The sequence below is a fragment of the Cnephaeus nilssonii genome, assembly GCF_951640355.1.
Source record: "Cnephaeus nilssonii genome assembly, chromosome: 8".
Classification (NCBI taxonomy): domain Eukaryota; kingdom Metazoa; phylum Chordata; class Mammalia; order Chiroptera; family Vespertilionidae; genus Cnephaeus; species Cnephaeus nilssonii.
Window position 1 is genome coordinate 30981174 of NC_137079.1, and position 25406 is coordinate 31006579.

The window sequence follows — 25406 nt, forward strand, 5'->3', positions numbered from 1 at the left end:
TCCGGGCTGTCCAGTACAGTGGCTTCCAATCGCAAAGGGATAGTGAACATTTGGAAGTGGCCCAAGGGACTGAAGAACTGAATTTTAATTTTAAATAATTACAAATTAATGCAAGCAGCCGCGTGGCTGGACGGTGGAGATCAGGACCCTGCTACTCAAACTTTGGTCCATGGGTCAGCAGCTGGGGCCTCTCCTGGGAGCTTGTAAGAAATGCAGAACCTCAAGCCCCACCTGGGGCAATGGAACCAGAATCTGTATTTCAGCTGAGTCCCAGGATTCATATACTCCTGAGCTATTGAGCAGCAATGACCTAAAACATAAGGTGGCTCACTCTTCATGACAATTATTTAGGATCTGAGCAGATAATCAGCCTCCAAGAAGAAAGGATGGAAATGTGTGATGATTCATATTGAGATGAAAAAAGAGTACTGGGAAGTAAGGTTGAAAGAAAACACACTTTAAAGACAAGCTTGTTGCAGGATCACTCACATTTTGTTGAAGTTTTCCAATGAGCAGCTTAATGGTGCAGGATGCATTTTAATATGTGCGATGGGATAGTTTTTAATTGCAAGGTTATGGGAGCTTTTAGTGTTGGTTTAATGAAGTGGAATGTTACAAGTGACTATGAGTTCCTTTCTCCTAAAACCAGTCCACAGATACTTGGTTTATTGATTTAGTTCTTTGCAGAAAAGGATGATGAATACCTCTGTATCCAGACAGTGTCTCACACACAGACGCTGCTTAATAAGCAGGTGTTGCACGGTCTCACTTATATGGGGAATCTAATGAATAAAATAAGCTGACGAACAAAACAGGTTCAGAGACAGGGAAAAATGGAACAGACTGACAAATATCAGAGGAAGGGGGGGGCGCAGAGAGAAGAGATTAAGCAAATAATTTATACTGAGTGGCCAGATTATTATGATCTCTGAACACATAATAATCTGGCCACTCAGTGTGTGTGCGTGTGTGTGTGTGTGTGTGTGTGTATACACACACACACACACACATACACTAGAGGCCCGGTGCATAAATTCTTGCATGGGTGGGGTCCTGCCAGCCTGGCCAGGGGGAGGGGACATGGGCAGTTGGCCTGCCTGCCTGCTGGTCGAGGGGACAATTTGCATATTAGCCTTTTATTACATAGGATATACACTGAGTGTCCAGATTATTATGCGTTCAGAGATCATAATAATCTGGCCACTCAGTGTATATGAATATACCCATAATCCATGGACACAGACAAGAGTGTGGTGAAGGCCTGGGGAAGGGGGTGGGAGTGGGTGGAGCGGGGCTCAATGGGGGAAAATGGGGGACATCTGTAATACTTTCAACAATAAAGATAAATAAAAAAAAGTAGGTGTTAGGCACATGAATGGATGGATGCATTCATTTATTGACCGATTATTCCCACACTCCCAACACTCTGCCAGACTCCATCAGTGCAAATATTTAACAACAAAAAACCATCTTAGTCCTTCCTGCTGCTGTGGGGTTGGCTGACATATAAACACGTAATTACATACAAGACCACAAACACACCAGAGATGTTTGAACACATATGCTGTGGGTGTGTACGTGATACAGTTGGGAAAAGCCTGTGCTTTGGGAAGATTTCAGACTTTCCAGGTGCACAAAAGGGGATCCATAGGACTTCCAGAAAATATTCAATCATTTTACAAACAATCGGAGATTCTACCAGTTTTGCCATTAAGTTTTCAATTCTCACTACATACCCTTTTAAAGGAATAGACAGCCATGATTACTTTGAAAGTAGGATAAAAGGCAGCATCTACTAATTTAGTTGGAAATGGCTACTTGTTTCCTGAGAAATCCGGGGTCTGGAGCAGAGCGGTGCTTTGGGTCTCATTTTCGCCTGTAAAACTGGTATTACAACCTTCCGCACCAGAAGCTCGGAGGGGCTGCCATTGTCCTGCACCGTGCCGTGGGGCCCGACCAATCTAACTGTCCTTGGCCAAGTGTCCTCGGCAACCTTTCCTCCACTGCTAAATATATAAAACGACAGGCTTCTCACTTTATCAAACTCCCTCGGCTCTCTCTCTCTCTTTTTTTTAAAATATATTTTTATTGATTTCAGAGAGGAAGGGAGAGGGAGAGAGAGAGATGCAAACATCAATGATGAGAGAGAATCACTGATCGGCTGCCTCCTGCCAAGTCCCACACTGGGGATCGATCGAGCCTGCAACCTGGACATGTGTCCTGACTGGTAATCAAACCGTGACTTCCTGGTTCATAGGTCAACGCTCAACCACTGAGCCATGCCGACCGGGCTTCGGTTATCGTTTTAAATAATAATAATAAAAGTATAATTTCTTTGCCTTCATTTGAAATTTGCTTTGAAATGGTTAGTTAAAATCTGCCATGGAATAAAGATCTACTCCAGATGATCTTTTCATAAGTTGTGAAATAAAGGCCACTTAGCTGATGTACACAGGGAGTCTGTGGGAGGGAGTTTCATACATTCATACAAAGTAAACCATCCATGATTCACGTGGAGATCTGGGTTTTATTGGGTTAAGGGAGCGTTCATAAAATACTAAACAAGTTATGTACTAAATCTGAAGAGGTGAATGCGTCCAAAGCAAGATGCTTTACATTCAAAATGCTAGAAGTTATTTTTTTTGGGGGTAGGGTAGGTATAATTCTTATACTATACAATTAACCATTTTAAATCATACAATCCAGTGGTTTTTAGTATTTTTACAAGGTTGTGCAACCATCATTATCTAATTGCAGGACATGTTCATCACCCCCAAAAGAATCCCTGTGCCCATTAACCAGTCGGCCCCATTCGACCCCTCACCCCCCAGGGCCCTGGCAACCACCAGTCTACTTCTTGTTCCCTGATTTGCTTGTTCTGAACACTTCATATAAGTAGAATAATAACATCTGTTTTTTTGTGCCTATTTTATTTCATTAAGCATCACGCTTTCAAGTTTCGTCCACACTGTAACATGTGTCAGTACGTCATTCCTTTTGATGGCTGAGTAATATTCCATTGTATGGGGATAGTATGTTTTGTTTATCCACTCATCAGTGGATGGACATTGGGTTGTTGCCACTTTGGGCTCTTATCAGTGATACTGCTATGAATATTTGTACACGACTTTTTACATGGACATGTGTTCTCAGTCTCTCGGGTCTACACCCAGGAGTGGACTCTCTGGGTCAGAGGGAAATTCTGTGACTGACTTTTTGAGGAATTGTCACACTGTTTTCCACACTGGCTGCACTGTTTCTTATCTCTACCAAGCAAAAGTTTTAAAGTTCCCCTCGGAGTACGTAGCCTTTTTGGGTGAAGTGTTGGGTGCTTGAGTGTTGCTGTCCAAAGCTGTGTTAATTCAATAAACAAAAGCTAGAATAGGAATAGGTGTCAAGGATGTCTTGTCAGCTCTGTGATGGAATCTGTCTCTCACCTTGAACCCTGGGAACCCAGGGGTGCCGTGATGGCCAGGGTCTCCTTGAATCCCTTTCTTCCCCGGCTCCCCGCTGAAGCCTGGTAAGCCCTTCTGTCCTGGCAGCCCCGGAAGAGGCGGGATGAACTGATCACCTGCGCATACTTTACAGTCCCCGAAATCACCTGCAATGTGAGGGAGAGGGAGGGACTTGTTATTCATTCACAAGCACAGGTTAAACAGTCTTCTTGGCTTTGCAGGGACAGGAGCATAAGGTGGGTGGGGGGCTGGGTTGGGGGTGGAGGGAGTACAGGAGGCAACTCCACACTCCACGGCCATCATCTACTCTGGTCTTCACACTCCCACAATGTTTCCTGGAGATGCTTAAACCATGGGACCATTTACAGAGGTGTGTGCAGAGTACAGGCAGTTCGTGCTGTCCATCGTGGGGCACACAGCCACACACATCCACAAAGGTTCAAATGTGGTTAAAGCCCGAACATGCTACCCACGCCCAGGAATGGGAGAGCTAATCAGGCCTCACCGGGGTACCTGACAGCCTCACAGAGAAGGGGCCACCTGGCAACCCTTCCCTGGAAAGGGCATGGAGCCAGGGGCAATGTCCCCGAGGTGTGGCGCTTCTACCACCAAGTGGGAGTGAGACACAGGCAGGCCACGCTACTCCTCTGAACCTTGACCTCCTGGCCATTAACTAATCCCTAACCCAGGGGGGTCAGCCGTAGGATCAAACCAGACGATTCCTCCGCAAGCACTCTGCAGCGGGCAGGTGCCTTACAAATCCGCGTTACATTGCCTTGAGCTGGGCCCTCGGATACGAGGCCAGCCGGAGAAATCACTGCTCATCTTTTCTGCCCAGTGCTGGGCTCTGCGCTCCTTGAAAATTCAGTGAGGAGGTTGGCAGAGGGAGAACAGAGAAGGGTGAGCAAATGAGGGCTGGGTGGCTGTGCAGAAAACTTAACGCACATCACCCACCTTGATTTCAGTGACGTTTCCATGGAAGACAGAGGGGCCGGTGGAGAATTAAAGGATTGTGTCCATTTCAGAACAAAGGAAAAGGGTGAAGTGGACTCAGAAGGGCCAAGTCTTCCCCCCACCCCTTCTCCATTGTTCCTGACACCCCTTACCTTTCCATCCTTTCTGTCCGCGAGCCCCAGGGAAACCGGGGGACCCAGGAGCGCCCTCCTTTCCTGGTCTTCCTTTAAGGCCAGTAAGGAAACCTAAAGAGGAAACCCACAGGACAGCACATTAGCACAGCCCAGGGGATCCCACATCTCGCCGAACCCAGTGCTGGAAGGTTTGCAGCTACATCTCCTGACAGAGTGAAAATGTCCCCCACACCTCGATTCCACTCCAAAACTCCTCGTCAGAGAGAAAGGGAGCCCGTTTTGTGGTCATTGCTTTCAGGGATGGAAAGAAACGTGAAGAGCCTGTGAATTTAGCATTTCTATTGAAGTCTAAAGATAAAAATCTTTCCCTTTGAGAAACGTTGAGTCAAAAGCAAAATTTTTATTTTTCAACCATGTATTATGCTAACGACTTGGATTCTAAGATTATCAACAGACGTCTGGTTTCCCAAAGACAAAACGACAAAGTAAAAGTAGATATCAAAATTAAGTCGGTTCCCTGTTCTGCCCTCTCCCCCGGAATGGGTGCACACACCAACATACTTCTTCCCGTACATACACCATATACACATGCACACCTGGAGTTTGCATAATTAATGTAGATAACTTGTGACCCATCTGGATTCAGTGTGGTCACCTCCACTCCCGACTCTCACCCCTTTTACTAGGATCAGGATACTTTCCAAGTCCTGCCACTGTCTGCAGGGCGCCAATAATTCCAAGCAGGGATCTGGGCAAAGGTGTAAGAAATACTCTAAAGGCCAACATAACTCTCCAAGTCGCACTTGAGAGGAGCGCCATCTTGTGGTGGGACTGGGGTTGCACATGTGCAGGAAACATCACTGCTGGGCGTGGAATTTGAGTCTCCCTGACATTTCTGTTCTCCTCACTGTTAAACCCTATCATGCTCATACCTCCAAAGATCCAATAAAACTCCTCCAACAAATTAAAATACATGCGGCCATACCCACCTCCTGGTATCTGAGAGGAGGAGAGAATGAGGCCACCAAGGAGGCAGGAAGGAGAGGAAAACACCAATTTTAAAAACATTTGCTATCTAGTTGGGAAAATGGTATCAAAATCTCAATGTCAGAACGCGCCTAGGTAACTAAATCTTTGTGGAAAGGTGGCAGTGACTATTGTAGTTTGATCTCACTACACATTTAATATAATCTCTCTTATGCATCCATCTATCCATTTATTCATTAAACATTTGCAGCACCCACGCTGTGCCTGGCAGTGTGCTAGGAGCTGTGTATACAGCTGGAAACAGGACCGACAGAACCGCTGGAGCTTACTGGTTAGATGTGGAGGCACAAATCAGACACACCACAGTCAATTATGGCCAGTGCTGTGAGGAGGGGGCTCGGAGAAAGTAACAGGGGGAGAGGGCATCAGGGCAGTCATTTTTGAGAACTTGACACTCAGTTTAAGACCTAAAGAATAAAAGCCAGCCAGCCAAGAGGGGCAGGAGGGAAGTTCCCAAGAGAGGATCAGCTTGTCAAAACGTACCTGAGGTAGGAAGGGTGCTGAGTGAGGAGCAGAATTGCAGAAAGGGAGGCGAAGAAGATCATGCCAGCCTAGTGGTCTAAGGAAAGGGGTTTGGATTTTATCCCAAGGGCAACAGGAGGTCATGAAAGGGTTTTCAAGAGTGAAGTTACCCAATCTACCTTATAGATAAAAAGGACACACTGGCTGGGTGGCCAATTACCAGGAGAGAAAGAATGGAAGCTGGTGCTGAGTGGGTGGGCTAGTTCAGCAGACTAAGCATGAGATACTGTGGTGGCTTTGGTCAGGACAAAGGTAGTGAAATGATGGACTGACTCAAGATTCACGAGGCAGAATCACTAGGACTTGGCGATGGATTCGTGTGGGTGGGGGAGACACCAAAGTGACTCCCAGGGCTCTGGCCTGAGTTCCTGGGTCTGCAGAGATGGGTGAGTCCCAGGAGAGGGGCATGTGGGTGGAGGAGCTGGGAAGCAGGAGAGCCAGAGTTCGGTTTTGGACACACAGAGTTGGAGGTGTCTGTGACACATACAGTGGTAACTACATGGCGAGTTAGCAGTTTGTATTTGGAGCTCAGAACACGGACCTGGGCTACAGAAAGACTGCTGGCATAGAACTTGTACGTAAATTCATGTGAATGGACCAGTTCCCTTAGGCAGAGAGTACAGAGAGAAAAGGGGGTCCAAGAATGAACTTCAAGGAAGTCCATCATCTACTGGATGGACGGATAGAGGGGGACATAGAAGAAAGAGTCAGCAAATGATCCTCAAAAAAAAAAAGGTCATTGAGATAATGTGAGGCATCATGGGAGGCCGGAAGAGAGTGTGTAAGGGAGGGGATGTCGGCTGCATCCTGTGCCCAAGAGGCTGCTGATGGAGCAGAATGGCACCCCCAGGAGGTGGCTCCATGGGGCCTTGGTGACTGGGTCAAGAGCAGTCCAGTCCAGTGGCTGAGACTGTGGCTTTATTTTATGTCTACAGGTTCTTCCAATATGTTATGGAAGTACAGTACCACAGGTAGCTGTTTAATCCTAGATACGCCAGGGAGATCAGCATTTTAAATGTGAGACAGAGGTTGTGTGTGTTCCTTAAGAGTGTTTGTAAATCCAGTAAAAGGCAAGTGTGGCTATGCGATACCAGCTTTCCTTCTTTCTATTTCTTTTTTAAATCTAATAAATTAATAATTTCAAATAAGTTGTACAGAGTAGCAGTGTGCCTCTCAGATGTTGTCAAGATGCTTTCTCTGAACAAATCAGGCAGTATTTTGACTTATTCTAGAACAGACACAATGGAACTGCTCCACACTTGATTAAGTTAATTGAGCTGGAACTAGGAGTAAGCAAAATATTTAGCTCAGGAAAAAAACTGACTTCATGGTTTGATTTTGCTGGAACTGCAAATCACTGAAAATTCTGATTTTCATCAGCAGCAACAACACACACACACAGACACACACAGACACACACACACACACACACACACACACAGGATGAAATGCAATTAATAAGAAAAAAAATCCAACAATTCATTCCAGGGGAACAGTCAAACTCTGAGGGAATCACAGTCATTGATATTAAATTTTTATAATACATGATAATGTTTAAAAAAAAGGCCATTATGGGTGGCTACATTTTGTATAAGAGATTGCTCCAAAAAAAAAAAAAAAGTTGATTGGAAATTGTGTGTCATGTGGTAAGATAAATACTCAAAGAGAACTTAAGTTGTATGCTTTTAAAATTTTTAGTTGATAAAATCTATCAAATACCATTCCACCTATTTTGTAAATTCTCTCTTCAGTCTACAATGTAAATCAGAAATAAGTGAATGTGTTTACAGGTGACTTACGTTAATAAATCATAAATTTACTAAGCAAGATTTATAAAGCAAGATGGTATGTGTTTGTGTCTTTATAAAAAAGAAATTTAGTCACAGGAATTATGTCAAGGTTGGCCTTCAATCAAAGTCCTTTAAAGAGGTATGTATGTATTGTAAGTATTTCCTTTACTTTCCCCAAAGTATTTTAAAAAAATATTTTTATTGATTTCAGAGAGCAAGGGAGAGGGAGAGAGAAATAGAAATATCAATGATGAGAATTATGGCTGCCTCCTGCACGCCCCCTACTGCGGATCAAGCCTGCCACTGGGGCATGTTCCCTGACCAGGAATCAAACGGTGACCTCCTGGTTCAGAGGTCAAGCCACACTGGCTGGGTTATGCTTTTATTTTTAACACAGCATGTTCTGTTGCCAAAAAAGGAAAGCTCAACAATACCATTTACTCAGGAAATATAACACTCATAGCAATGTAGCCATTATAAAAAAAATGTCACAGTAATAAGTATTACTTCCAGGATAAAAAATAAAATAAAGATATCACTGCTCAAACTGTTTGGCAATTTCCAGGGAAATACTTGCGCCTAAAAATGTTTAAAAGAACGTGAGAATTTGGTTTCTCCAGAGGAAAATTGGAAGCATAGAGCCATATTGACTTAAAAATTTACTGTGGAATTCTAAACAGAGTCGGAGAAGTGACTGCTGATCTTTCAGTGGAAGAAGTATGCCCAGATAGGCTCCGAAGGCTCCACCAGTTTTCCTTCTAGAGAAGGTCTTCCCAAAGCAGTTAAAGGTTGGGTCTCTGGATTGACCTTTAACTGGCATCAAATACCACCTGTTAGCAAATGTGACGCTCTTCCTCTCTGCAGAGAGGAAGCCATACATGATTACCAGGGGTGATGTCAGAGGATTTAAAGTCAAATATTTTGAAAAGAGGAAGCTGCTCAATTGTGACCCATGTAACACAGAAAGTTATTGTAACCTCAGGTTTTCTTCTAACGCCTCAACTATCTAATCTCTTGAGGAGATCACATGTTCCCATGAAGAGATTCTACAATGTTCAAAGCACAACTCTTAAACTCGGAGGCTGACACGAATAACCATGTTTGATGGCACGCTCCCCTGCTTCCTGAGAGCATTCTCAACTAAAAGACCCACCACGGGAAACACCACTTTGTGCTATGAATTGGTGATGCCCCCTAGATAGCACATGGGGACAGACTCTCATGCTTGTCTACTTTCTTGATTTTCACAGCCTTTCATCTTGGCCTTGGCTAATGGCTGCCACTTCTTATTATAGGTGGTGCAGGCATCCCTTCTTGTCATCAACTATTGCCACCTGTTCAGTTGTAGCTTTGGCTCTGCATGGGCTGGGAAGACACGATCAAGTCTGCTTAAAATTGTTGGTTAAACAGTGGAGAGAGGCTGCAGGTCAAGGTGTGAGGCCTCCACACTGGAAGAAGATGTCGAGAACTTACCACCCGACAGCTTTCAGCTCTCATCTGCTTCCAGGGTGCACCTCTCCCATTCTTCACTGAAGGACAGACAGCCCTGACTACGCAATATCCAAGGCACTGCTGCTACTCAACAGGTTTGCAAGGTTTTGCTCCTTTTCCATCATTGGCTCTGCAGAGCACTTGCTACACCCTAATGAACTGCCTACTGGCTCACGGCATTAATTGAGCATAAAGCCCAAGGGAATATATGGCTGGGGCCCGACTTCTTCGTCTGGACACTGGAATGTACACCTCCCAGGAGTTTCCGTCCACTTACCGTCTGGTCCAGGTGGTCCGGCGGACCCTGGGAGTCCTTGGGGCCCTGGCTTTCCGGGAGCTCCTGGTGGGCCGGGGTATAGCGCAGGGATGCCCGGTTCTCCTGGGAAGCCTTTGGGTCCCATTTCACCAGGGAAGCCTCTCGTCCCATCTGAAAATCCAACAGCATCACCAGCAGTGTGAAACTTCGGATATTTAGCAGCTGTGTTGGCCTTCCCACCCATAGGAGCCCCCCAGCAGGACTAGTAAATTCAGTCTATTCAGCAACGTAACGGGCGATGCCAGTGGTATATTTCCTCACCATTTCCAACTTCTTTAAAAAAAGCCCCTCTTTCTGCCCCCAAACAATGGCCAGAGAGTTGTTATAAACACTTAGCAACAGCATTTGTTGACTGATCATGCTCTTCCCAGGCAACTGATAGAATCATGCTAGTTACTCATCAGCGGCAAGGTCTAACCCAGTGGGAGAGCTACTGTCACAGGGCCAGTTGTTCTGTGAAGACATCCAAACGTGGTTGGGAGGCCCATCACGGCTGCTAACGCCACTCAATGAGAAAGAGTGCGGCACCGGCCAGTGAGGGGCAGTGGTTTCTGTGAGGACCCGGGGGGGACTTACTTTTGGTTGTAGTTTAGATAAGGTGGAGCCACATTACCTTCATCTATGATGGACGTGCCAGGGCGGCCTGGTGGGCCGGGGTCTCCTGGTGGACCCCGAGCTCCTGCATCTCCATAGTCCCCTGGAAATCCTGGGTCACCTCTGCCACCTGAAACCGAGACAGGCCTCACGATAAGAACAGGATGGTTGTCTAGGTCCCCGACCGATGGTCACTGTTTCACTGAACACACATTTACCCATACCCTGCACACGTGTGAAGTGTGGTGGGGTCCAAATGTTTAATACGTGGTGGTCCTGTTCTCAAGGAGCCCATTCCCAGTCAACAGGGGTGAGGCAGGACCCCTATCCATATCCTAAAACAACAGAGAGACACTAAGGCCAGAAAGATACAGAGAGGTTTCAAAGGAGGGGGAGATAGTTTTGGGGGGAAATCTGATATTGAGGGACCATGAAGAATAAAGACAATAGAAGTAGATTTTGGGGCTATTGCTGTGTGCACTAGGCTTCGCGTTAAATACTTTACAAACATTTGATTCCCATAAAACCATGTGGCATAGATAGTATCATAGTCCCAATTTTACAGAGAGGTGAAGCAGGCATTCAAGTTCCCTGGAGCAGGTAACCTGACAGTTGAGTTTTGGACAGGGGTGGAGTTTGAGGAGACAGGAGAGGGAGAGGGCAGAGGATGGGAAGGGAAGGGCATCCAGAGATCAGCCCAAACTGACAGTGGAACAGCGAGTGCTCAGCAGGACTGGGGTGTCAGGGTGCAGATGGGCAGAGGTGGTGGAAAATCAGGCTGGATAAAGAGCTGAGTCTAACGTGAGAATAAAGAGGGAAGTGATAGGATTAGGACTCCTCCCATGCACTAGGCATCCTGCCAGTGGGCAAGGAGGCGGGGCGCTGCTTCTCTTTGAGTCCCTCTTCCCCTGAGCCTCAGCTCCTGCCTGGGTCGGCTTCTCATAACTATTTGCTGGATGAGTTACACATGAATGCTTAAACAGGCCTCATCCGAAAATAAACACAAAGTGGCATCACTATGTTCTTTGGCATGTTGGATAAAGACAGGCGAAAATAGCTATTAAACTGACACGTGGGCCACATCTAAGCGGGACAGCGAGTCCTTGACCCCTGGGCATATGTGATAGGGGTGAACCAGATGGTCTACTGGGTACAGGAAGGAAGCATTAGAGTATTTTTATTAAAAAACAACAACAACACCTCATTCAGTCCTGGCCGGTGTGGCTCAGTGGTTGAACATCAACCTATGAATCAGGAGGTCACGGTTCAATTCCCAGTCAGGGCACATGCTCAGATTGCAGGCTCACATCCCAGTGGGGGGTGTGCAGGAGGCAGCTGATCAATGATTCTCTTTCATCATTGCTGTCTCTATCTCTCTCTCCCTCTCTGAAATCAATAAAAATATGTTTTAAAAAACACCTCATCCTTTAAAACCCCTATTGGATGTGGAAGTTTTAGCATGTACATTATTCAGTCATTCAGATAAATATTTACTGAGCACCCACTAGGTGCCTGGATCTGTTCTAGAAACTGGGGATACAGTAGTGAATCACACAGGCTAAAATCTCTGCCTTCATGGAACCTCCGATAACATGGATAAATTATCCATCCATAAATATATGTACAGTTATTTGGGGGAGTGCTCAAAACATTAAAAAAATTTAGAGGGATGCACATTAAAAAAGGTTCAGAGACCATTGTTCTTTCCACAGAATTGGAATCATATTTCGAGTATTTTAGAAGGCTGAGCTAAACTAACAAGACCATTAGCCATACACACGCACAATCCTTCATTTACACACGGGGTCAACTGTATGTGCAGCGTCTTCTTAGGTAGTTGTTCATGTGCACATATCCGGTGATTTAGTTCCTTGAAGTCTAAAAGGATGTGACTGTGTACAGATAATAGTTTGTGACCCGGACTGGGTTTCAGGCTGGCTAGCATTGGGGTGTAAGCACCTTGGTAGGAGTAGGAACTGGTGCAGGTGGGTTAGAGTTGGTTAGGGTTATGGAGGCCTGCTGAGCAGAAGGACTGGGTTTCTTTAGCGATGCTGTAGATGGCAAGGCCAGAAGGATTTCCCAATAGAGGGGTCTCACCTGGAAAGTGGGAGCACTCTCTCAGGCAGAGGCAAAATGAGGGTCTCCTGTGACACCACATTGAGGCCACGAGGGAAGGTGCCCAAAAGACAGAAAGTCTACAAAGGCTGTGTCCTAAACATCTTTTGTTTGCTTTGTTTTACATGGATACATCTTTCTTGAAAGTCCATGGCTGTGTGTTCATAACATAAGAGAATGTATTATTCTCATGCAAGAGAAATTGCATACAAACCTTTAGCTAGTGCAGGATGGGGGGAGTAGGCAGGGGGGCCGGGGGGGCCTGGGTCACCCAGTTCTCCCTGGAGGAAAAAAAATAAAAGAGGAAAACAAGAATGTGAGACCGACCGGCCTTTTGGAGTTTTGGACACTGCCTGGTTCCAAAGGACAGAGCTGCAGTGGACCTCGAGCTTAGTGTTCTCTCTGAGTAACAGAACCACAGACTCTGCCCGGGGTGCCCTCTCCATTATGCTGAGGCAGCAAGTCCAGCATCACAGACACACCAAGAGACAACTAAGTGCACAGCTGCCAACATCACTTTGAAACCCTTGCCAAGCACTGGAGCCAGTCAGGGGGCTGCTTTCTGCAGGGTAGGCTGTTCTGTTGTTGATAACGGTATCTGAGTCACCCTGTAGGGTGGGCTGTCGGGGAGGGGTGGGGTGAGGGGGGAGGGGATGCAACAACACCCTGATACAATGCCATCTGGACTGTAAGAGCTAAGGACCTGGGGCCTCCCTGGTCCCATAGGCCCAACTATGAGTTCCGCTATCTTCACCAGCTGAAAGGGCTCCCTACCTGGCTAGATTCCCCAGCAGCTGATACGGATGCAGCCCACCTGGTCCTCATCCTACTGGGTTTCACTTTCTTGCTGGCCCATGAATTATCCAAACACGTCAGTCACATCCTGCCTTGGGGACCAGGGGTGTCCCACCCTCTGTTACTACAAAGCCCCTCCCCCAGCCCTGCTGGTTCACTCTGCTGGGTGGGGTCCTGCAGGGCATGTAGCATCCTAAGGCTGGGATAATGTGACTAATAAATGCTGTGTGCTGGGTGTTGTGTGCCCGGTTATCTATTCTTATATAGGTTAGAGCAGTGGTCGCCAACCTTTCGGACCTCACCGACCACCAGTGGTCCATGGACCACTGGTTGGTGACCGCTGGGTTAGAGAATACCTCCTTGTCCAACACGGTGAATAAGAGGTGGTCAGAACACCATCCAAAGAAACCAAGTGAAAACCATCCAAATGAAAACCAAGCTCACCTTGGGTCCCTGGGGTCCTGCAGGGCCTGGATAGCCATCTGGTCCTCTGCTTCCCTGCAGGAGAGAGATTTGGTGCTTACTTTTATCTCTGTAATTTACAGAACTGACCAAAATACCATTATTATGTCTAATGACAAGAATAATAATTCATTAAAGTCACCTCCTACCCTGCCTCTGTTCAAATTTTCCTGATTTTGGTCTCAAAAACGTCTTTGTTCTCAAAAAGTTGCTCTGTTTGTGCATCAGGATCCAAAGTCCAAACATGACATTTGGCTGATACATCTCAATTTTCTTATAATAGCTTCTTCTTCCTTTCTACTTTTTTTTCAGTAACATTTTGTTGTTGTTGTTGCTACTGAAGAAACTGGGTCATTAGGGCTGCCAATCCCCAGCGTGGGGGACCTGCTGCACATGACCCTGTGGTGTTGTGTAACATGATCCTCTACCCTTGACTTTCTCTAAATTAGTGGCTAGATCTACTGGTAGAAGCTTCCTTAGGCTCAGGTTCACCTTTTGAGCAAGAACTGTTTCTGGAGGGTGTGGGTCCTTCCCAGTGCATTGGTAAAAAAGGCACAGATGCTGAATTTAAGTGATTTTATAATTGATCAATGGGGTCAGGTGTGGACAACCTGATCCATCTATTAAAACCTCCCTCCCAGACCGGTTTTGTAAATTTCAGTTAACACAAAACAGGAGCATTAAAGCTGTCCCATTTACCGTATTTTCCGGCGTATAAGACGGCTGGGCGTATAGAAGATTTTCCTGGGTTTAAAAAGTCGTCTTATACGCCGGAAAATACGGTAGTTTCATGTAAAAAACGAAACAAAACAAAAACCTCTAGTACTAACTGTTGCTTTCTAATCCCCTCAGATATATATCAACAAAAGTCACATCATATCTGGGTAGATATGTAGTTTTAAAAAATAATCTAGAAATTTATTCTGCCTTGCTAAAGAATATGTACAGCGAGCACCCCCTCCCCCTAAATTCAGAATGCCAGGGTGCCAATGGTATAACAAATGGACATTATCTGATTATTTTACCAGATATTTTGAAATTGAGGAGCATGTGTGCCCCAAATCACGCTGTCCAGAATGAACTGAGGTGGGCTTACTTCTGTGGTTTTATGGGGGAGTGGGGTGTGTGTGTTAAAATTTAGACTGACTTTCACACTAGGTGGAGCTGAAGATTCAAAGTGAAGGCCAATTTTTCTGATATTAAAAATGACCTTCTATTTAGAGGCCATCTCATGATATAGGTTAGGAATCACTGAAGACCTTGCCAAGGACTGGGGAGTTGACAACTAGGCATTTAGTCTGAGCTGGGTCCAGGGCTGACATAACAATCCAGCTGAAACAACATGCTGGACTTGGCCAAATCTACACACCATTCCATGCCACCCACGCACTGCTCAGCCATGCTGAGACACCATCAACAAGCAATAACAAGCATCACCAGAACTAACTAAAGTTCTATCAATCTCCGGTGGGATGAGGGAGGGGTAGCTGATTGCTCCTGTAGAACAAGCAAAATCTTTCCCAGAATCTTCTCTTTTTTGGCTCATCCTATTTCAATGCATTGTTACTGCTGGTGTTCACAGTTGCTCCTTGGAGCTGCCTTTGGTTACTGGTTCCATTTTACACCCTAAAACCAAAGTCTGTGAGCATAACTGAGATGTTAGTTGGGGAGCCATGGCAACTTGGCAATAAGAGAACAACTGGTAGACAGGTGGGTGCAGGGTGGCACTAAAACGCAGGATGACCCATTCATGTGTGTATATCCTGGGCATTTCTTTTCTTTTTTTTAAAATATATTTTGTTGATTTTTTTTACAGAGAGGAAGAGAGAGGGATAGAGAGTTAGAAACATTGATGAGAAAGAGACATCGATCAGCTTCCTCCTGCACACCCCCTACTGGGGATGTGCCCGCAACCAAGGCACATGCCCTTGACCGGAATCGAACCTGGGACCTTTCAGTCCGCAGGCCGACGCTCTATCCACCGAGCCAAACCGGTTTCGGCTATCCTGGGCATTTCTTATCTTCATCGTTGAAGAAACAATTTCCCCACAGCAGCTGAGATGCCCCACTTAATTGGAAGCATCTGCATCTCCCCTAGTTGTTTTAAGTGCGGGAAGCAAGCTGGAAATTGTGAGCCTTAGATCCTAACATCTGGACCACAGCACTTACTGGTAGGTGCCCCAGGTGGTCCATGCCTGGTGAACATCTTGTCCTTCATTAAATTTTGAGTTCTAGGGGGTGGCTATGTTGAACTGCATTTTAAAAACACTATAACTCCTTAGTGTTGGGTGTAGAAAAACAAATCATATTATGATTTCACTAGCACATGGCAGGCACTCAAAGGATTAACAGCAATACTTAGTTACGTGGGGTGGGTTGAAATGGATTACTTTTAAGTGCTAATGTTCGCCTTAGTTCCCTGTCTCTTTACAGCACTTGCTTACTATAATCCTTAAACTAGAATTTGGCCTTTGGCCTTTAGTTGTGGAGATTGCATGGACAGCAGCTGGTTCTAGGCACGTGACCTTTGGGGGTACTCCTATCAGTCACTAATGTCATGAGAAGGTGGGTGTAATTAGGGCAAACCTGGTGTCATCCCTGGCCCAAGTTTAGGGTAAAAGGATAGGACTAGGAAAAATAAAGTCAACTGAGGTTGCAGGAAAGAATCCAATTTGGGGCTCATTGTGAGTGGTCAAAACCAGAACTTGGGGTGGAGAAGCCTGAGTTTAGAGCTGGGGAGGTCAGAAGTCAAATCTGGGGGTGGGGGGCAAGTCCCCTTGGTAGTTCCAGGGAATTGACTGGACTCGCTGCTATCAGGATCCCTATACTTCTTCAGTTCTGCAACGGAGTCGTGAGCGTAATCAGGGCAGCCATGATTTGGAGGCTGAATTGATTTTTTAAAACAGTATTTCTATGTGGAAATACTAACCCATGGGCACCAAGATGTGTGTACCATAATGTCGACTGCAGGATTGTTGAAAATAGCAAGCAGCTGGAAACCACTGCACAGGCTCGTTAAGCAAACGTGGCGGAACCTTTCACTGCAATTCTGTGCAGCTTGTTAGGAGAACCATGTACTAGTAGATGTGAACGTGCTAATGCTGAATAATCTCCAGGGCACGTTGGATGAAAAAACAAGTGGCAGGATGACACAGATAATGTTCCTCTGTCGTTAAACTATATGCATGTAAAAATACATGTCCTTGTCTGAAAGACTTGTCTGAAACGACACCCACAGAATTATCACCTCAGGGAGAATGCTGTGGGCCTGTGAGAGAAAGACGGTCTGCTACACATTCCATGATCAAATGAGGGAAGATAATTAATTAAAAAATCTATTTCTACGTGCTCTCTCTCATATGACCCAGAGTTCAGACAATTCTAAGCCTGATCCAGATTCACAATGCATTTCTCACATGTTTTCTTCTAAAAAAAAAAAAGTGCCAAACATCTGTCCACAGAACACACGGTAAAAATTTAACTAATTGGGTCATCATTAAAGATAAACAAAGTGTCCACATGTGTGAGGTCAACATGTGAAAAAAATGTAGGTGAACCCCTGGTCACCACGCTGACAACCTTCCTAAGACGGACACACAGTGACACAGGCTGGGGGTGACACTGAAGGCACAGGAGCCGCGGCTGCAGGCACTGGGTGAGGGGAGCCTGGAGGGACAGAACCACAGGAAGGAACCGAAGGGCTGCTTTGCAAAAATGAGGAAAAGGTAAACAATCTGACTCGAGCATTCTGAATGATCTGGGATGATGCTATGGTAAATGCAGGTAAAATGTTAAATGCTTTTTTCTGGGCAAATCCCACCGCCCCCCCGCCCCCCCACCGCCCTCGGAATTCCACAGTCTTCATATTTGATTTCTGTGAGATGTTTCAGGCCCGGACAGACTGCATTTCATGCATCACACTTACTTTCTCTCCTTGTGAACCTCGGTCACCGTAGATGCCCGGGGGGCCCTGGCGAGGACAGGAAACAGAAGCAATAACAGCTTAGAATAGGCAGCAGCGTTTCCCGTGGCATCACCAGGAGCTGACATGGACTCAAACAAAGCGCTTTACCATGAAAGTATGGAAACCATCGGAAACCCCTTTTCCTTTCTAAAGAAGGTGGTCATTTTGGCGACACTTTCACATAATGCATCATATCTACCACTTCAAGAACTATGGAGAAATCCATAAAGACGGGATGGTAAAAATGGTAAAGATAAAAAAGGCCTGCGTTCCAAAGTTCTCACGAGTCTCTGTTCTTATTTTTGGAGACTGTAACACATCTTTTTAGCGGTAGTGGCTACCACCACAAGGCCACTTTCTCTTCTTCCCGGCCCATGGTTTGGCCTCATTTCCCAGCTCACTGCGGCTAGGTTTGGCCAGGTGACTGAGTTGTGGCTGATGGAGGGAGGTCTGCCTTAGGGCAGGGGAGCCACAGGGGGCTGAATCTCCTCGAGGAGACATTCCCCTCCCCCCTCCCCACCCCACTAGGGACATGTTTGTTGGATTCTTGGCGCAGCAAGAAATCAACTTCTTGCGTGCTGGAATCAGTCTACATTTTCGTCACCCCAGATTAATCCGGCCTAACTAATACAAGCAGAAATGTGTTTGTGTTCTGTCCCCACCCTTCCCCACATGGAGGTGCGCAGTTTTAAGGACCACAGTTAATGAGTGATAATGTTGTGTCCATCCATGTAGGCTCCTCTTGCCCACTGTTGCCAATGGACATTCTGGTTTGGGATGCAGACAGTGGGGGGATGCTGCGTGTGTGGAGGGGTAGGGGGTGTGAGGCAAATATCTCTGCACTTTTGCTGTGAACTAAAACCTGCCCTCCCCCCCCCCCCCCCAATAACGCCCATTAAAAAATAAAAACAAAAGAAAAGAAGCCACAGTTATAGAACGCATGCTTTACCCGGGGTCCCGGGAAGCCCAGGATTCCTTCTTCTCCCTTCAAGGAAATGCCCTAGGAGAGAACACAGAGACTTGAGCCACAGCCAGCACTTCTCACTTTACCTGCGCAGGAATTCCATTTCTCACACCCTGAGGCCAGCCTGCCTCTGGGGTTCTCTATTCCAGCTCCTCGGAATCTGAGTCTGCCTGGATAGCACCTCTCCCCGCCACACAGTAAGTGGCCATGTGGGAGGGCAGGGAATACCAGGGCAGGCATGACAAAGACTGAAGAGAGGACAGAGCGCTCCCCTGGCTGAGACCCCCCAGGGCAGAAGCCAGCCTATCACACCTGTCCAGGCCCATCCACCCACACATCTTCGTTTTAAAAGCATTTGGGTTCTTTTTATGAGCTTCACGAAATGCTGATTAACCAGTTGTTTACTATGCAAAAAAGGAAGACATTCGAAGACTATTTTCTGAAACACACACAAAACAACAACAACAAACAAACACAAAAACATCTCATACAAATAAATTATAACTTTCTGGCTGTGGACAAATGGATTGGAAACCAAGAGTCCCTGGGTCCCGGTGACCCCTGCACATTCTCATGGCAATAGGATCGCCAAGAATTTGGGAACCACCAGTGAGAAGAAACATCTTTGTTGTTTGACTTACCATTCTTCCTTTTTCCCCGTCACTTCCTTTGTCACCCTGTGAAGAAAATGGAAAAGAAGAAACACTCGTTCATTCGAAAATAGTGATACTTAAAGTTAATCAGGCTTTGTGATCCGAAGTGAAAAGTATTGAATAAAACTTAAACAACCATTATCCATGAATTGTAGCAAACATCTAAATTTTGCAGCTTCAAAATTCAAGGGAGAAATGTGTTATTTCTTCAGGATTTTCATGGTAGACATGAAATCGTGTTATTTTTGACGTGATGGCAAGGCTGTCTCTACATGGTTTCCTTTGTTACCCCACAGTTGTAGGCGTATAATACCATCCTGTGGTGGGAGAATATGCCCAGAGAAAAGCCCCGAATGACAATACTCGTTTAAATAAAATACTATTGAGGGTTCTCTGAGGAAAAGACACATTTGGGATGTATTGAAACCCCGAGCAAAAGTGGCTTTGGAAGGCAATGTCAACTCTAAATGATCTTTTTTTTTCCTTCTTCTTCTCTTGGTTTAAAATGGCAAAAGTAATGTGACTGGCCAGGTCCTAGCTCTCCATCACTGCTAGGACAGCTCCTGGATCCCTGCTGACCAAGACTGCCCCCTGCAGGCTGGCCAGGCCCCAGCCCTGGACCACCCCTCTTGGTGGTAGGAAAGGAAGGAAATGTGGTTTGGATGCTTGAGCACCTCAGTGAGGATCGAACCTGCTTTGGTCTCACTCTATCCTCAGCTCCTGGATGGAGGCCCTACGTGGCTGGTGGTCAGGTCACCACTAGGAGCCATAGGTCTGCCCAGAATCTATCCATGGCTGTCCAGGGACATCTATCGCACTTTTTTAGCCATGCACAACCACCTGCTTCTGACTCGCCTTCCTCGGGCATGTCTGCTAGCACCAGCCACCTTCCAGGCCACTTCTGTCAACAGTCAAGTCACTTACCACTGAGCTACAGCTGCCCTGATTCATTCCCCACTAAGGCAGGGGTCACGCCTATCTCTCCCATTCACGACCAAGCACCCAAACCCCATCTTGACAGATACCTGATAGTTGGGAATGATAGTCTAGGTTTGGGGTTTTTATTTTGGCTCCCATTGATTATGCCTGACTTCAGACTGGGCGTTTCACCTGTGTCTACTCCACGGCTCTACAAGGTCTGTGTCTGCATTACTCTCTACAGGGTTACAAGGGAACACGAAGGCTTAGGAAGGTGGAATAGCCCATTCGAATGTGTCAGTGGTAGAGCAGGATGGTGCTTTTTATTGGATTCCAAGAGTATGTTTTTAATTAAATGAAACAGTAATAGACGTTATAAGGGCCAGAAAATGAATCTGGATAAACAAACAACAACCCCACCACGACTCTGTCAGAGAAGAGTAAAAGTGAGTTTGTCTTGCAGACTACAGTGTTTTGTCAGAGAGTTCCACATACAGGGTTTGAATTATGCTCCGACCATAACCTACGTCTACACTGGAGACTCGCATACTTAAAGATAGATTTGAGATTTTTTTTTTTAATCCCAAATCTCGTGTTGCTTCAAATTCATCACGATTGTTTAAGATGATGGACTGACATGGTTATTTGACTGAACGAAAAGTTGTGCTTTCATGCACAATTTCATGGCGAGGCCTTTCCCTCTTTGCATGCGATTGTTTGAATAAGATCGGAGAAAGTTACCTTTTCCCCCTTGTCTCTCTTTCTCTCTTCTAGTCCCACTGAGAATACAGCCTATTTGGCGGAGCCTCTTTACCTTGTACTGCTCCGGGCGGATAATATCCTTTACGGGCCCGGTGATCGGTTGGTAGTCTGATGGAATCCCATTGGGCCCTGGGAGTCCGACTTCACCCTGTGAATTGTTTAGCAAAGCAGCAGTCTTTAGATTGAGAAGACGCTACCAAACTTTAGTAAAAGCATGCGCCTACCACAAACTGTTGTCTCTTTGCATATTACTTATCACCTGCACACCAATTTTGTAGTGTTCTATTTATAAATCCAAATAAAAATCAGAGTTTAAAATGAAAGAATCGTAACGTAAAATTATTTGTATCCCACTTGTGTCAATAATCATTTAGACTGTCTGCCTAAAAGCTGGTTGTTCACAATTTGAGGCTGCATTTGCTTAATTACTTCCTTACGATAAATTTCTATACAAGGAAATTATTAGGTCTGAGGGCTAAATGTCTTTATGGCTCCTGATAGGCATCACTCTATTGTTTGCCTAGATTGGTACAAAGATATAAGAAACGCTTAGGAAATGAGTGATTACTCCAGTTTCACCACTACTTCACCATGTAAGGGTGTTTTTATATAATAAAAAGCAGCATTTTTAACCAATATGATATCTAAAGTTTGCTTTAATTTGCATTTTTATCATTAGCAAGAATCAGTTTTCTATGTGGTACACAGAGGGTGAACCTTATAGATCTGCAACATCACTGGACAACTACCCTGACATTATATGCTCGCTTGATCTCCTGGGAACTAATTGACACAGAAAGAAAGTTATTGTGTGTTTTTTTCTTTTGCTATTTCCATGTATAAACTATATAATATCAGTTTGAGTCCAGACATCACATAATATGAACAGGAACAAATTGAGATGATGTATTAGTGGCAGAAAGTGGTACTCCATAGTGTATTCTGAGTGTCTGCTAATACTATACCTAAAAAGTACCTAAACTGTTTGTTCATCTACTCTTTACCTATGGGGGCCTTGAGGGTTTTTTAAAATTAACAATTTGAAAAAGCTTTTTGTACATTACAGACATTAACTTCATTTCCATTCTCTATAATGTGATTATTCTTCCCAATGATTTCTCCCCAGATTTTTCTTCTTTTTATGTTATTTTGCTATTTTATTATACTGCATTGGATAGGAATTTAAACTTTTATGTATTTGGGTCATCCAATGCTTTTCTTTTGAAGTTTCTTGTATGGTATTAACACAAAGAACAAAGTACTTTTCTCACCTGTGTAGTGAAAGTTTAATGTGCGCTTCAATCAAAAAGTAAAATGTAAAACAAAATGAAGATGCTCAAAGGACACGAAACGAAAACATCTGTTTTGTAGGTTTTGGGGGGAATGCGATGGGGTTGTGTGGGGATTAGCTCACTGGATGTGGCCACCATGTTGAGCTTTTCCTATAAGTGATCTCAAGTGATCCTCTCAAAGGCCATGCGGTCTTTGAATCTCAGCACTGTGGGCAATGATAAAAGTCCACGTGGTCCTTTCCTGCCATGTCACCTGGGCCCCAAGCTGGCTTGTTAGTCTGTGGCTCTGCTCCAGTCTCCTGTCAGCCCTGGACTCCCCATGTTAGAAGATGGCTGAGGTCATGTCTGTGCCACAGGTCCAGGGCCACCCTACATGGTTCACGTCTACTGTCTTATTGCTCCATAACTATCACCAAAGTGTGTTTGATAACATGGCACTTTATAATAATTACTTCCTGTGCAAATGGTCTATTTGCATATCACCTCAAGAGAATAGCATAAGACATAGTCATTAAAATTTCTTTCCTAACTATTACACGTTGCATGCAGCTGCTTTAATCTGTTGTTTCCTTTACCTTGTCACCTTTTTCTCCATAAAAACCTAGTCCTCTGTTGCCCTGAAAGAAAAATGAGTTTCTGTAAGTTTTAAAAGTCAATAATCAACAGGCTAGAAAGAGTCAATGGGGGGAAAAAGGGGATATATTTTCAACAATAAAGATAAACTTTAAAAAAGTCAATAATAACAGTGAAATATTTTTTTTTCTAGAAAAAGAAACCTAAAATATATTTACAACATCACTGGACAACTATCCTTGTATAACATTCTGGCTTCACGTCCCAGAAACTAATTGACACAAAGAGAAAGTTACTCAAACAAAACAAACAGATTCATAGATACAGAAATCGAAGTAATGGTTGCCAGAGGACAGGGGGGTTGGGAGAGGCATGAAGAAGGTGAAGGGATTAAGAGCACAAATTGGTAGTTACAAAAGAGTCACAAGGATGTAAAGTACAGCATAGGGAATATAGTCAATAATCCTATATAATCAAACCCTAATATGCAAATTGACCAAACGGCAGAACAACCAGTCTCTCTGATGTGCACTGACCACCAGGGGCCAGACGATCAATGCAGGAGCTGCCCCCTGGTGGTCAGTGTGCTCCCACAGGGGGAGTGCCGCTCAGCCAGAAACCGGGCTCATGGCTGGCGAGCGCAGCGGTGGTGGCAGGAGCCTCTCCTGCCTCCGTTGCAGGTGGGCGGTAAGGAGCGAGGGGTCCCAGACTGCGATAGCCCTGGACTGCGAGAGGGATGTCTGACTGCCGGCTTAGGCCCGATCCCCGGGCCAGCAGGCAGACATTCCCCAAGGGGTCCTGGACTGCAAGAGGGTGCAGGCCGGGCCGAGAGACTGCCCCCCCCCAGTGCACGATTTTCATGTACTGGGCCTCTAGTATTCTAATAACTGTGTAGGGTGTCAGATGGGTACTAGATTAATTGGGGAGATCACTTCGTAAATTATATGTCTAACCACTATGCTGTACACCTGAAACCAATACAAAATAACACTGAATATTCACTGTAATTGAAAAATAAAGTTAAAAAAAGTTACTGTATTTTCTTTTGCTATTTCCATATGTAAAGTGTATAACAAAAGTCTGAGCTCAGACATCACATAATTTGAACAGGAACAAACTGAGATGGTGTATCAGTTGCAGAAGGTAGCAGGCACTTCACAGTGCATTCTGAGCACTCACTAAGATTAAACCTAAATGATGAAAATTCTGGGGTTCATGAAAACGATAGGCTATTCTTTTAATACAGAGATGCTTTGGAGAAATTTTTTATTTTACACTCTAAGCAAAACCTCAGAAATAGTGGACTAAGAGCAGTTATTTTGTCACCCTTGGGAATAGTTTACTGTTTGCCTTTTGAAATATATTCTACTCTTCAAACATCCTGATGATCAGCAAACTGACTGTATTATTGACTCTACTATACTCGCTGTATGTACTATAACAGCCCAGGGTCCACTCTCCCTTTAATCCTCTGCAACACAGGATGAGTTTGGATGTCATGGATAGCCACACTGTCATATCCTATGACCTTGGTTTCAGAGCTAATGAGTGGCAGAGCTCGATTTGACCCTGGGTCTTTCTGACTCTTAATCGTTCATCTAGTGTCTCTACAGGTATGTGTTTCTGCAGGTCTGGCCCTTTCAGATGTAGAAAGCAGCCATTTCCCCCTCTCCTCCCCCCAGCCTCCCCTCCCTCGGGTCCCATATTTGAAGATCATTCTCTCTTCTGCCTCAGCTATTTCTCATTTTGGTAAGACAATCCTAATTTCATAGAAACATTTCCTACCCTTTAATGATTTCAGGGGATGGTGATTCTTGGGGTTTTAGTCAACGTCTTCATCTTCCTTTTAGTCTAAGAGGCAAAGCTAGGCTCAGAGATTTAGCAAATATTTAATAGTTCCATGAGTGGAGTTGCCATGTATGGGAGAATTGACTCAACCCTGGTGTCTAAAAGAGGCACATATGAAAAGCTATGCATGCATAGCTCAGAGATATTGCAGGTTCAGTTCCAGACCACCACAATAAAGTAAATACCGCAATAAAGTGAGTCACATTCATATTTTGGTTTTCCAGTGCATATAAAAGTTATGTTTATACTGTACTGTAGTCTGTTAAGTGTGCAATAGCATTATGTCTAAAATAACAGTGCACATATGTTAATAAAAATTACTTTATAGCTAAATAAGTGCTAATCATCCTCTGAGCCTGTAGAAAAATGGCACCAATAGACTTTCTCGACGCGGGTTTGCCACAAGCCTTCAATTTGTAAAACACACAGGATTGTCAAAGTGCCATAAAGCGAAGTGCAATAAAATGAGGTATGCCTGCACTACATTATTTATAGAAATAATACTCTCTCTCTCTCTCTCTCTCTCTCTCTCTCTTTTAAAAAAATTTCCAAACAACTGCTTCTTTCCTGGGGTCTCTACGTTCCCATCTCAACACAGGACCCTATCTGATCTTTCTCTCTGCAGTATACCTCCTGCACCCTCAATGCCCAGGGATCTTCTGAAAATAAAAACAAAGCATTTAACTAATTTTTGCATTTTTGCTTCTTTCCCACCTGGCTGGGAGCTGGAATCAAAGCACAGAAATGCAGCCAGGCT

General features: G+C 44.9%; 1 protein-coding gene across 1 annotated transcript in view; it reads right to left on the bottom strand.

Annotated features, from left to right (window-relative positions):
• The window catches only part of COL4A2 (collagen type IV alpha 2 chain), a 183368-nt gene that overhangs the window by 34823 nt on the left and 123139 nt on the right, over positions 1-25406 (bottom strand). The window contains exons 12-22 of the mRNA XM_079779586.1: positions 22804-22845; positions 20989-21084; positions 19245-19280; positions 18589-18639; positions 17601-17645; positions 13658-13711; positions 12633-12699; positions 10323-10433; positions 9671-9820; positions 4562-4654; positions 3438-3601 (exon numbers count right to left, since the gene is read on the bottom strand). Of these exons, the coding sequence (XP_079635712.1) occupies positions 3438-3601; positions 4562-4654; positions 9671-9820; positions 10323-10433; positions 12633-12699; positions 13658-13711; positions 17601-17645; positions 18589-18639; positions 19245-19280; positions 20989-21084; positions 22804-22845 (909 nt within the window). The remainder of the gene's footprint in view (positions 1-3437; positions 3602-4561; positions 4655-9670; positions 9821-10322; positions 10434-12632; positions 12700-13657; positions 13712-17600; positions 17646-18588; positions 18640-19244; positions 19281-20988; positions 21085-22803; positions 22846-25406) is intronic.